The sequence below is a fragment of the Hirundo rustica genome, chromosome 2, assembly GCF_015227805.2.
Source record: "Hirundo rustica isolate bHirRus1 chromosome 2, bHirRus1.pri.v3, whole genome shotgun sequence".
NCBI classification, from domain to species: Eukaryota; Metazoa; Chordata; class Aves; order Passeriformes; family Hirundinidae; genus Hirundo; species Hirundo rustica.
This window is the reverse complement of record NC_053451.1, coordinates 18,339,319-18,351,587: the sequence shown is the minus strand read 5'-3', so window position 1 is coordinate 18,351,587 and position 12,269 is coordinate 18,339,319. Positions and strand designations below refer to the sequence as shown.

The following is a 12,269-nucleotide window of genomic DNA, read 5'->3' as shown; positions in this document are numbered from 1 at the left end:
AATGAAACTAATAATCCTGTACGTGTTCTGAGGCAAGACAGGTGGATAATAAATACAAGGGTACACATAAATACTTTAATTCTCTCTTAGAGGCAAACGCTGAAGGAGAACGTGTGTTTGCTTGTAAAAGCTGAACCACATTTCCTGTTTGTAAGAAAGGAGGTGAATAAAACCGACTAGAGGGATTTGAGATTGACAGCAACCCTAAAGACAAGTTTGTGCTGCCAGGTTCAGAAGAAAAGAGTATCCAACATCTGCCAACTTGATTTCCTGTTGGATAAAGGGGAGGGGAGAATTCCTAGAAACAACAAAACCAGGTAAGCTTTATCTTTTAAACTTGTGACAGAGGAGCAGTAGAACCAGGCTATGGTAGATTAGCAGTGTTCCAAGAAGGTGGCTCAGGGCGCGAAACCTTCGTTAATTAAGGGCTGGTAACGAAGATTAAGCACTGGCATTAGTTTTACGCTGAAAATACTGTGCTGTGGGCCACCTTATTTTACAATGCCCTGTTTCCTTTCTGAAGTATGAAGTCGGTCTATTACAAAGCAATTAGTTGTGCACTAATTAATTGCAGTTTAAGGAATCATTTTCAGATAATTAATCCTGTATTAAAAGCTCACACAGGTGGAAGCATTTTTAATGCTAATTTAACATTCATCAGTCTCTTAATGGGTTTCTTTTTCTAAGGGCCATTAGTACAAAATATTATTTATATCAACATTTAATTGGAAGGGGGGAGGAAAGACAGTTTTATCTAATCTTTAACAAATTTGTAGACAAAAACAAGAGGAAAGAAAGGAAAGAAACCATTTTGTGCTCCAGATCATCACCATAAATCTGGCAGCAATTAATCTGCCTCTGTGGATAACACATTCATACCACAGATGGCATGTCCAGCTAGATGGTATCTATGTTCCTCACCTCACATTCCTTTTCAGTACAAAAACCTGGTAGAAGTGGGCTATCTCCCTGTTATCATTTGTGATGGATTCTCTTAACAAAATACATTAAAGCAAGGAGGAACAAAATGTAGCACTTCTGCTACCTATTCTTACATTGTTAAGAGGACAAATATCCAACACAATTTGTTAAATCTGGTTCCATTCCCCGCAGGTAACTACGGGATTTTGTCCACTCTTTTGAGTTTCAATAAAATGAAAAGCAGAAATTCATCCAGGAAAGATTAGAATGTTTTGGAGGCTTTTTTTTTTTTTTTTTTTTCCCCCTGCTTCTTTTCCCTCACAGCCCTCCAGTGACAGTATAATGAACCCCGTAAAAAGAAAACTGAAGAACAAACAACCAAAACTCTGTTTATTCCTATGTCTTGTCTCTGTTGGTGGAGAAAGTTGTCAATAGACTTTTAAAGAGAAAAAGCACAGTTAACTATGTATTTAGAAGGTCTGTAGTTTGTGGTGTGAATATGGTACCCTCAATTTATAACACTGTAAAATATACTAAGAAGTGGTGAGTAATCCCATCCTTAAAGTGAGAAAAATAAAAACATTATCCAAATGAAGTACCTTACCTAAGATGGATGTTCTACTTGGATGCTGCTCCAAGTTTGACCTGGTTTTTAAAGATAAATGGAAGAACAGCAACATAAGAATGTATCATTAATACTAGAGAGGGTCTGATATTAGTTAATCAAAATACTGTCATCTTTATTATTATTAAATATACTACTTCTCCACTCACGCATCCCAAAGTCCTCTAACAATATAACAAGAAATGTCGTCCTTCTCATGAAACCTTTAGGTATATAATAAACTTTTTCCTTTCACAAAGGAGCACATTTCTTTAAGAATATTTTTAATATTATTTCTTGTAACAAGCTACTATCACCCTTAAGCTTTCCTATCACAGAAAACCCTGACAGAATTTAAGCTTATTTTTTTGAATCATAGCATCCTATTCCCAAGCAGCCTAATTATTCCATATGACTTTTTTCAAAAGACACAACAAATTTTATTTAAAATAGTCAATTTGATGGCTTGAATGAGAGCGCCCCTGAATACAGTATCATGGGTTTTTTGGACTAACTATATGATATGTAAAACGATTAATATAGCTTTGCTCCATTTGAGAATAGATGACTTGAATGAGAATTAAAAGTAGAGACTAGAATAAAAGACACCATTTCAAAATGGAATATAATTACTCTAACAGACTTGCTGCTTATTTCTCACTCACCATCTACAGTCTCCTTATTTTTGTCCTCAGCACAACCTCTTAACTGCGAGAGCTTTCATCTGCTATTGTACATTTAGGGAGAGCAGTACAGTTGTCTGTGGAGACAAATTGTTCTTCACACAGTTAGTCAGCTTTCCTTCGAATGCTGCTGCTGCTGCTGCCAAAGCAGTTAATATTGAAATAATGCCGGTACAAATGCAAGCAGCATATCTGAAACACCTATAAGAACAAGAAGACACGAGAAAGATCTGGGAGTTGCGTATCTGTAAAGCCAGGGTGTAAAATCGGAATTTCTCATATTTTGTATCTGGGTAATAAGATTAGCTTGAAACTAATGTTCGAATGGCATAGAGCTCTCAGAACAGCGCCAGTACATCTCTGACCAAGGTGTTTACTATGGTTTTATGGGCTAAGAAAAAACTGCTGTTGTTTCTCTCACAGAAGTATTGTTGTCTGATAAAGAAATAGCTAATATTGCAAAAACAAACAATAATATACCAAAGTCACACGTATGTTTGTATATATATTCTATTGAAACACAAGCAGATGTCTAAGTCAGCATTGTGGAAAATAAATTTTAAAATAAACTAAGTAATGTTCATCCAGGAAGAAATGTAAATGTTCTTTTCTTAATTGATTCACACCCATGAAATTTCCTAAATCATGGTTAAGAAAGAACTATAGATTATGAGATTTAAAACATTGGTACTTTTATGATAAATCCAAGTTTCATATTTTTTTTCCTAAAACGTTCTTAAAGTTCTTGAGAAGTAGGATTGCTCAAATACTATAGAATTTAAACTTGAAAACCGAAAAGAAAAAAATAATTATCCAACCTTTACTATTTCCAGATAATAATTTCGACTTAAATCAAAAGCTGAAACAGGAAAACAATACTTGTCAACAAAAAGCGGGCCAGTTAAGGGCTGAAAATAGTCAAATTGAAACTTAAGAATTTTCCTTCTACTCTGGAAACACTGGGGAAAAATTAGATTCCTGAATCAGAGAGAGAAATGACAACATTCTATATGAAGAAAAAGGAACAACATTAGATTGTAGCTGTACTTTAGGTACCTGCTCACTCTTTCTATTCTATCGAATCGCAGTGTTGTGGCTTGTGGAATGGGCCACCTAGGGAGCTGGCAGCAGTCCCTCTCCCCGAGGTGTTTCAGGAAAGACTGGATGTGGTACTGAGTGCCATGGTGCAGTTGGCAAGGTGTTGTTCAGTCACAGGCTGGACTTGATGATCTCAGAGGATTTTCCAAGTTGATTCTGTGATTCTGTCACATTTACATGGGCTTCCCTTCTCGCATGCCACAATACTGCTTTTGCTCCCCAGAAAAAGTGTTTATAAGAAAAGAAATATGAAATGAACATGAGAAGAAACCAATCACATCAGAAAAGATAAAGAGACAGGACAAGAATGAGAGATGATTCTGATTATTTAGACACAACAGTGGAACTTGAAACTTGTTGTCCTGGACAGACACGTAGTTTTGGACAGGTTGCATGGGATGCAATATTGAGTGACTAATTGCACAGTAACCAAAGGTTTCAAAGACTGGTGATTCTTGATGCACCCTGGTAACATCTTCTCAGTGTAGGATCTCCCATTCTTTTAATTCCTTCCCTGAACAATTAGAATGATGTATAGCTGCCTCTTGGGGATGTCGTCTCTCCTCATGAATGTCTGTATCTCACTGCAAAAAAGCGCCTTTCAACATGAAAACGTGTATTGCAGTGATAAAGAACTCTCAAACACCTTTGGGACAACCCAAGTGGTAGAAAGGAAGGGAAACAGGATATTTCGTTTAAAAAGAATAAATGGGCACTGAAATTACCACGTGCAAAAAAGAGTTAGAAGTCTGTCAGAAAATTACAGCTTCTTTTCTTTTCTTTGCTCTTTTAAAAGAGAGGTCTGATCAGGAAAGAAACCTGCATCCCAGAAGCCCAGGTGATTTGTGATTCTTTACTACCAGGGCTTATCTTATCTTGTTTTGTCATTATAAAAACATCTGGGGGTTGGAGTACAACAAAACAAAAAGTGCTTTGGCAACACAGCACAACAAGGGGGCAAAACCTGTAAGAAGGTTTTGAGCTGGAGCTGGTCAGTCAAGGAACAAAGCCCTGTCTTCTCAGCAGGAGCAAATGCATTGCCGCCCTCCCTGGGCAGCAACATGGAAAAGTACAAACCTGTACTCCTTTAACTCAGATTTACTTAAGAAGAAAACAGAACGTCAGCTTCCTGAGGGAATCCAGATATATCAAAAAACAACAAAGTGCACTAAGGATCAGTGTCATCCAATCCAGCCCCGTGACCGCTCTGCTCCAACTACGCATTTCTTTTTACGCACTATAAGAGGACCTCAATAGTTTTGGGCACCAGACTTTATTTCAAACACTCCAAATCTCAGAGAACATAAAACATGCCTCTGGGGAAAGTTAAGAATCAAGCTGCAAGCTCCTTTCACTCATTTATTTGGTTCAGTGTTTCCTCTGTCAAGGAAGGCTTTTGCAGGCCATTAGCAGCAACGCTGACAATTTTGGCCACTAGACAGCCACAAATAGGCTATTTTCTTCAGCATGGTTCGTGATGGAAAATTTGTATGAGCTAGGTTAATCAAAGAATTAATTAAAGGAGAAAAACAGATTTTGAACAGGGGAGTTCTTTCCTGTCTTTCTTATTGCAAGGAGAGGCAAGTTTAGAGCAAAAGAAGACTTTGTTCAAATAAGTGGGCCCATCTTTTACCAAATGATGTTCCAGGAGCTGTTTGAACTTTTCCTTGCAGTAATACTTGAGGCTTCACTTGTTCCCAGCTGATGCTTATCCTTTATCATCACTTCCTCTGGCTTCTCAGGCAAGAAAATACATACAAGTAAGTGGTTTTAACAGCTGGAAAACAATGCAAGCAAACATAACCAAATTTGACTTTTTTTGCAGCATTTGCTAAAATGTTACAGTTTTAGCTATTATTCAGAGACACATACAGCAAGTTTGTTTTGACTAAATTCAGAACTACTTTTATCATCTGTAGAATTAAGAATTTACTTAATTTACTGCAAATAACAACTTAAAGACAACTGCAAAAATAATTTCAAAGATATCCAGTAAATTTTTTTCTTTATCAGTTTCTGATTTTTACTGCACCTTACAAGCAAACCAGTACCTTAATCTTTGGCTGAATTCCTATGAAACAGTTTTTCTGCTAAAAGTTTATTAAAGTTGCTTTCTTATTATTTAGCATCTGGTTTTGATATTAATTATTTAGCTTGTATAGCAATAGCTGTCAGAGAGAAAACAACAAAATAGCAGCTTCAATTACAGCAAGCAAAAATCAGCCAAGCACAAAGAATACAGTAAAATTGTAAGAAAACACAAATAGTCAATTTTCTTTCAGTTACAGGAATGGAATGCCATTTTTCTATCTGGGGAGCTTTGGCTTTTCTGAGTTTGGCTCTGATTGTTTCATTGACACTGAATATTTCACACTGTATGAAAAAGAAGCAAGGTAAGTAATGTCTCTTTGTAAGGAATTGAGTTTCAATGTTTAAATATTCTGAGATATCAAGTGGACAAATTGATTCTTCTGAATCTTAAAGTTATATTTTGGCAAGAATGATTTTGTTAGAGAGGATTTAGCTTTTGAAAATTTTTAGGAGAGTCCAGTATGATTTACAGAATGATTGCTAACTGCCTAATCCACTGCTAGAAACAGCGACCCAAAATCCACTCTCTGAAGGCAAACCAGCAGAACATGAAGAATTTAGTTCTGACTAAATTTTTAATTTTAAAGTATACTTTTAATACCCGCAATTTCCTTTCCTAGAGAGGATACTTTTCATATAACTGGTTATTATTTACTCTTCCATTTGAAAATTATTTTAAGTAGATGAATTGATACAAAAAACATTTGAGAAAATTTTCTCCTCCCCAAATTCCTGAAAGCTTGTTTGAAATTCAGATTTTATGCCTTAACAATGTATTTTGGAAAAACATTCTAATTGCTTTTCATAATGGGATTCTACTGTATTTCTTAAACCAATGTGTCTCTCATGTGACTGCAGTCACACTCTGGTTTTGGTTGAAATTGACTTTTTGACAGCTTGTGCCCGTGCAACCTGTCTTATGCACGCAATTCTATGGTTAGGAAGTTGTACAATCCTCACCATTCCCTTTACACGGGAAAAACTGCACCTGAGCTGTACTTGTAGGGGTGGGCAGGCCAACACTGGTGACTTCCACAAGGCTAAATACACCTGTGTATTTAATCTACAGAAACAGAAGGCCTGTGCTTATGAGCTGAACTCACCAAGTATCAGAAAATCAGATTTTCACAGGATATTAAGAGAGTTGCTGGAGTGTTTTGGGATGGGAGTGGGTTGCGCTTTTTGGTTTATTTTGTGTTTTAGGGCTACTAGGCAGATATTTGTATGAGGAGGAATCACAGTAATTTACAAAACTAACCTGATCAAGGTTTAGGTCAGAGTGGCTGATGCTGCATTACTCAGTGAATTGGAGCTTACTGTGGTAAATTCCAGAGTCCTAGAACACAGTTTAGAAAGCCAGGCATTCCTGAATTATTAATCAAGCTCCAGCATGAAATGTCTTTGTAGCCATTGCCTCTCTGCTTCAGTTTCTTCAGCTGTGCGGATCACAGGATCTCTTTTTCACACATACCAGCAGAACGAGTAAGAGAAACCCGTCACTCTGTAATATTAACACAATTCACCTCCCCAGACAGAGAAAATCTGAGGGAGAGCAGAAGGTGGAGGAAATCCAAGAATGAATCACATGTGTTACAATACATTTTTTGGGTACTGTAAACTAATATAGAGGCTTTGCAGCCACAGCAGGGGGCCATAACACTAACATTTTTTTGTATTTGAGAAAAGTAGAGAGACAACTGAAGATCCTGAAAGCCAGAGCTTTCAACTACATTCCCTAAAATAAAATCAAAAGCATGTCTGTTGAGACAATTATCTGCAGTGTTCTAAAATAACAGATTTCATTTTCTTTTAATTTTTTTTTTAAAAACGAATTTTCCAGCTAAAATGCGTAAAGACTACGAAGAGAACAATCCAAGGTAAGTTGTGTAAAAAAGTTTCTTTCTGGAAAGGGTAAAATATGCAATAAGTAATAACAGATGGCTTTGGAGGGATGGCATAGAGGAAAATTCAGTCACATGTAGTCTACCTGGAAATGTTTGTTGTGGAAAAAAATTCACGTGTGAGATACATCCTCCAGTCATTTTATCAACAACGAAATAATTGCACGCTAATACTATCATTTTATCTGAAAGTGTAAGACATTGAGCTAAACCACCATTACCTATCACTTAAAGTCAATAATTTAAAAGAACTCTCAGCTCTCACAAAACAGTGACAAATTATAGTCTCTTAAGTTAATACTTGTGGAGCGATAATTTACATGTATTTACATTTCATAACCATCTTTTACACATGGCATCCAAAAGCAATAAAACAGTCTGTTTACAGCTGCAAGATACCTCATGATCTATTACACAAATCTGTTTTGAGTCTCTCTCTTTTATGTCATACAGAAAAAAAACCCCAAACCAAGCCCAAACTTTAGAAAACAGAGATGGATAGAATCTCAGCTCAACCCAGATCTAAAATGCCCTTGAAACAAAAGTACAAAAGCCTGCACTTGTTATTCAAAACCAATTCTCAATTACAAATTTTCTTAAATTTAAAATAGAAGTCTCTATTTGTTTGTGACTGCCTATTCAGATGAAAAATACCACTCACTGTGGTGTTAGAGCACGACTTAACCCCCTGGACGAGACACAATATAGGGGTGCAGTAGAAAGGTTACCCAGCACTTCCCAGTAACAATTCCCATTTTACAAAGCCACTTAGAAACATTTTCAAGTAACACGCGGTAATGAAATACAACATACAGTTAAAAATGCAAAGCTGAATTTTGCTTCAGTCTTCTCTGTTTCTGTTGGCAGAAGTATTTTAGTTGAATCAAGAGGGGACCTTTTAAGAATGTCACCCCAAAAGACACATATGGTGCTTTAGTTTGTATTGCAGAGTGGTCTCAGAGGACGTGAATTGGATTCTTTTCAGTGATCATTAATATTTCTTCCCCTACCTCAAACTGTAGCTTAATAGTCTTGAGATTAGCTTTGTGCCTAATGAAGTTACAGGAAAGGAGAGTTCAATTCCAGGCTAGGCATCAAATCTCTCCTAAGAATACCCACACTGCCACTTCTGCCCCCTCTGATATTTCTGATCTTGTTTATAAGATCACAATCTGCTATATATAGATATACACACACAATCTTCATATGTGTATAAAAACATTTACTGAATATAGAGTATTGGGGTGCTAAATAAAGCATGTTCTGTGAATAAAAAGTATTTTTTCATTTCCTTTGCAGCTATGATGGCTATCACACAGAAGACTATCCAGTTTATGGCAATCTCAATCAAGATATTTTAGGTAAGCTATATTTTAGGAACATGTGTCTATTCAGTGGCTATAAAAATGTATGATTAAAAAATTACTGACTGACATATTTTGCATTTCTCAAGTGGCAAACTTGAGAATCTACATATTTTCAACTATTGATATAATTGAAATTATTAAACATAATTGGTATAGAAATGCAAACTTTCATACTGCACTAATACTTGTAAGAACAGATCTCATACTGAATTTGATTTTTTACAGTCCATACGGTCCTGTTCAGCCAAGTATCTCAAAACAAAGAGCTTGTCTAAATGTAAAGCTGCACTAACTGAAACAACAGCTTGATCCATGCCTATTAAAGCAATCCAAAACACATATTACTCACAGTCCAAGGTCAGTGCTCCCACAGAAGCAGGCAGAAACAAACCCATCCCAGTTCTCTGCTGTGGCTATCCACAGCAGACATTGACAAAGGTGCTGAAGCCCAGCAGCTGAATGGTGGGCAGGCAGCCTGGCTTTACTTTACCGTGCTCCAGGTAACAATCCTTGGCAGAGAGACACCACATTAATGGCTGTAACATCAGATAACTGCAGTGAGAGCTAGGTGTGCAGAGGATTTGTCTCTCGAAGCCCTTCTAGAGTTAAAGCAATATTTAAGTAACAAGAACACAACCTTTTCTGCAAAAGCCTTAATTGGGGGGAAGCAAAACTAAAGCACTTGAACTGCAGGAAACAAAAAGCCCAAACCCAACTTTTTCATACACAGTTTGCATAAATTTAATCAAGTCAACACTCAATACAGTGGCATTGTAAAAGTCTGAAAACTGTAAGGAAGTAATCTGCTTTACTGGTGGCTAAAGTGAGATATAACATGAGGAAATAACTAGAACCACAGCTACACTGAATTACACCAAATTTAAACTGAAGTAGACCCAGGAATAGAACTTAATCATCAGCTACTGCAACTCACAACCTCTTTCTCAGACAAAGAAAAGGTTGTCTGTGCTGAAAAATACATCAGTATGTGGCTACCTCTTAATTGCAAGAAGTTCTCCTACCACTCTAAAATGACTCTCATATAGTGAGTAATGAGAAACCTCTCCTTCAAATGAACACAAAATGATTTTAATTTTCACAGTATGTGTCTGAATTTCTTAGCTATTCACCTCTCTATAGAGGGAGAGATCCATGTGTGATTTCAAAACAAACACAAACATCCTACCAAAGTAAACTGGGGGGAGTGCACTCTAACAGAGAGAATCTGTTGGTTGATCTTTTAAGACTCAGTAGGATGTTTTAATAAAAAGATTTTTCTACTTTGATAAATTACAGAAGAATGTTGTTACGAGCAGATGAAGTCTCAACCTCAAAGACCAGTTAACCAGCTACAGGTATCTTTAATTTTAGTTATGGATTTCTGAATTAGGGTAACATGGTCTGCCTCAGAGTTCCTTTATTTATCCTATAACAATATATAACAAAAATCTTCACACTCTCACAAAAATTACCATGCATTAGTATCTCAGTTCATCAAGATATTTCAGAACAAACTTGACCCTTTTTTCAATCCAAATCATTAATAAGGAAGTATAATTATAGACAGTTCAGTTACACACAATACAGCATAATAAACTCAGCCATAGGCACGCACGTCATGTGGAATTAAATTTGCATCAATAGCCTTGGCTTATGTAAAGAATTAATTTTATTTGGTTTAATTATCAACTAAGTGAAAACACAAGCTGCATCAGATGATACTCATGAGTTTGACTTGCTCACTCTTGTCCAGTGCAAAATCTATATGCCTTAATCAGGGAAAGATTGCTTTCTATTGATTTGTACTTTGCTGAGATACCTGTATGCTTAAAAGCATGCAAGCTGCAAATGAAATCTGCCTATAATTGAAGCATTCCTAGCATCAATTTCCTGAGTTTATTGTCATGTATTTCATAAGGAGTGTTTTTCAGACTCTTTCACAGGGTATTTCCAGCAGGTAAAGAAAAACTTTTTAAGTCTAGATATTCCAATGTCAATAGTCATTGATGGTCTGGCTTGAAATGCACAAAAAACCAGAGGAAAGACATAAAAAGCATACATTTTGCACTGGAAATGGGATAGTATATACAGACAAGGATCATCCATCTTTGGTTCTCTGCACAGACAAAGCCTATTAATAAAGTTAATAACTGGATACTAAACAAAAAATAAAAAAGTCAGAAGAAAAACAGATCAAATGTCTTGCATCCCAAAGAACCTGAACATAAGCTTCCCTCCTTCTCCACAGAGAATCTTTCCAATGATACCTTGATGAATTTTTCCATGTTGCCACTAGGAGTCATTTACCATTTGCTTTTATTGATCTGTTTTCCATTCTCCCACAGTTTAATCATTTGTACTTTTAATAAATTGTCTTACAGCTAATTTAGGCAAATTCCAGGCAGAATTATGATTAGAGTGTAGACATACTTAAAGTCTTAGGTATAAATTTAAAGCAAGGATAACCAGTGAATGTAAAGTGAATTTTCTTTTAGGTGGAGTCTGCCAATCAGATGTGTTATGCCTCACTTGATCACAGTGTCAAGGGAAAACACAGAAAACCAAGGAGAAAGAAAGATCCTTCGTTAGAGGAAGATGAAGAAGAAAGATCATCTAACTCCATGGTGGCTTCCAAAGCTAGCATTTACCTCAACAGTGAGCAGCTGGCTGCCGAAAACACAGCAAAAGCAGAAGCCATTCATGATGATCCCAACAGATTAAGGGTCTTGATTCATAATACAAAAGGGGAGAACCGAGTATGTAATGAACCAAATATGTAACCATAAAGTGAGATTTGCTTTTTCATTCTGGAGGAACAATGAATCATTAGAGAAAATATTCAAGAAAGCTGACATGCTAAACAGTGGTATGAAATGGGTAAGTTAAGTGCTCCATACTGTCTGCCAAGCATATTTATAGACTAAGCAACACACGGGCTCAGACTGCCACTCAGATGGATCTGCCCTTCTGAAGACAATTTGAAAGTTGCAGAAGCTGGTAGTTCAGCATTCACATGGTAGTGAATCCAGTAAGAACAGATCTTGTTTTAAACAATCATCAACTTTCAAGTAGTCCTAAAAGACTCCCTCGTTGCCTGTAGAGCTCTAGCAGAGTACTATTCTATAATAACTTCAGTACTTTTGAAACGAGATTGTTTTGTACTTGCACACTTGGTGATTAGTTGTTTTACCAATTAAGAACTGATCTGCTGTTCCCCACTGTGAACTGACTGTGACTGGTCTATGGCAATGACTGGAGAATAATTTAACAACTGATTTAAAGTAGTAATTGTACATCTCACAAGACTTAGCAGTATCTTTATATATCTTTAGTTTCCTCTAACATTACTAGAGCACATCTCAAATCTCAACTCTTTTACTAGTGTAATATTGCACACCCTTGTTTTCAAGGGTCCACAAAGATATTATCAAACCGTCTGTAACAATAAATCTAGGGACAATTTCTTCCTTCTAATACTACTGTTATGTTTACATCCCTATTGGGTTTTCCATTGCCATCCTTATTATTTTACAAAAACAAAAAGCTTTTTATTTCCCCAAACCCTTCACTTGCTGTGTGCACATTCATTTGAAGACTAAATTCT

At 36.4% G+C, this 12,269-nt stretch overlaps 1 protein-coding gene across 1 annotated transcript; it reads left to right on the top strand.

The window, feature by feature from the left end:
- Positions 1-253: 253 nt before the first annotated feature.
- Positions 254-11,445, top strand: LOC120749433 (T-cell receptor-associated transmembrane adapter 1). The gene is made up of 6 exons (XM_040056823.1): positions 254-317; positions 5,589-5,699; positions 7,238-7,274; positions 8,598-8,659; positions 9,962-10,020; positions 11,161-11,445. Exons 2-6 carry the CDS (start codon positions 5,597-5,599, stop codon positions 11,443-11,445), a joined length of 546 nt encoding a protein of 181 aa, XP_039912757.1. The 5' UTR covers positions 254-317; positions 5,589-5,596.
- Positions 11,446-12,269: the final 824 nt, after the last annotated feature.

What these genes read in the sequence shown, in the direction of transcription:
- LOC120749433 (XM_040056823.1), top strand. Translation starts at nt 5,597, where the DNA reads ATGGAATGCCATTTTTCTATCTGGGGAGCTTTGGCTTTTCTGAGTTTG. An exon ending in CTGTATGAAAAAGAAGCAAG is followed by an intron (nt 5,700 to 7,237) that starts GTAAGTAATGTC and finishes CGAATTTTCCAG; the next exon opens with CTAAAATGCGTAAAGACTAC. An exon ending in TCTCAATCAAGATATTTTAG is followed by an intron (nt 8,660 to 9,961) that starts GTAAGCTATATT and finishes GATAAATTACAG; the next exon opens with AAGAATGTTGTTACGAGCAG.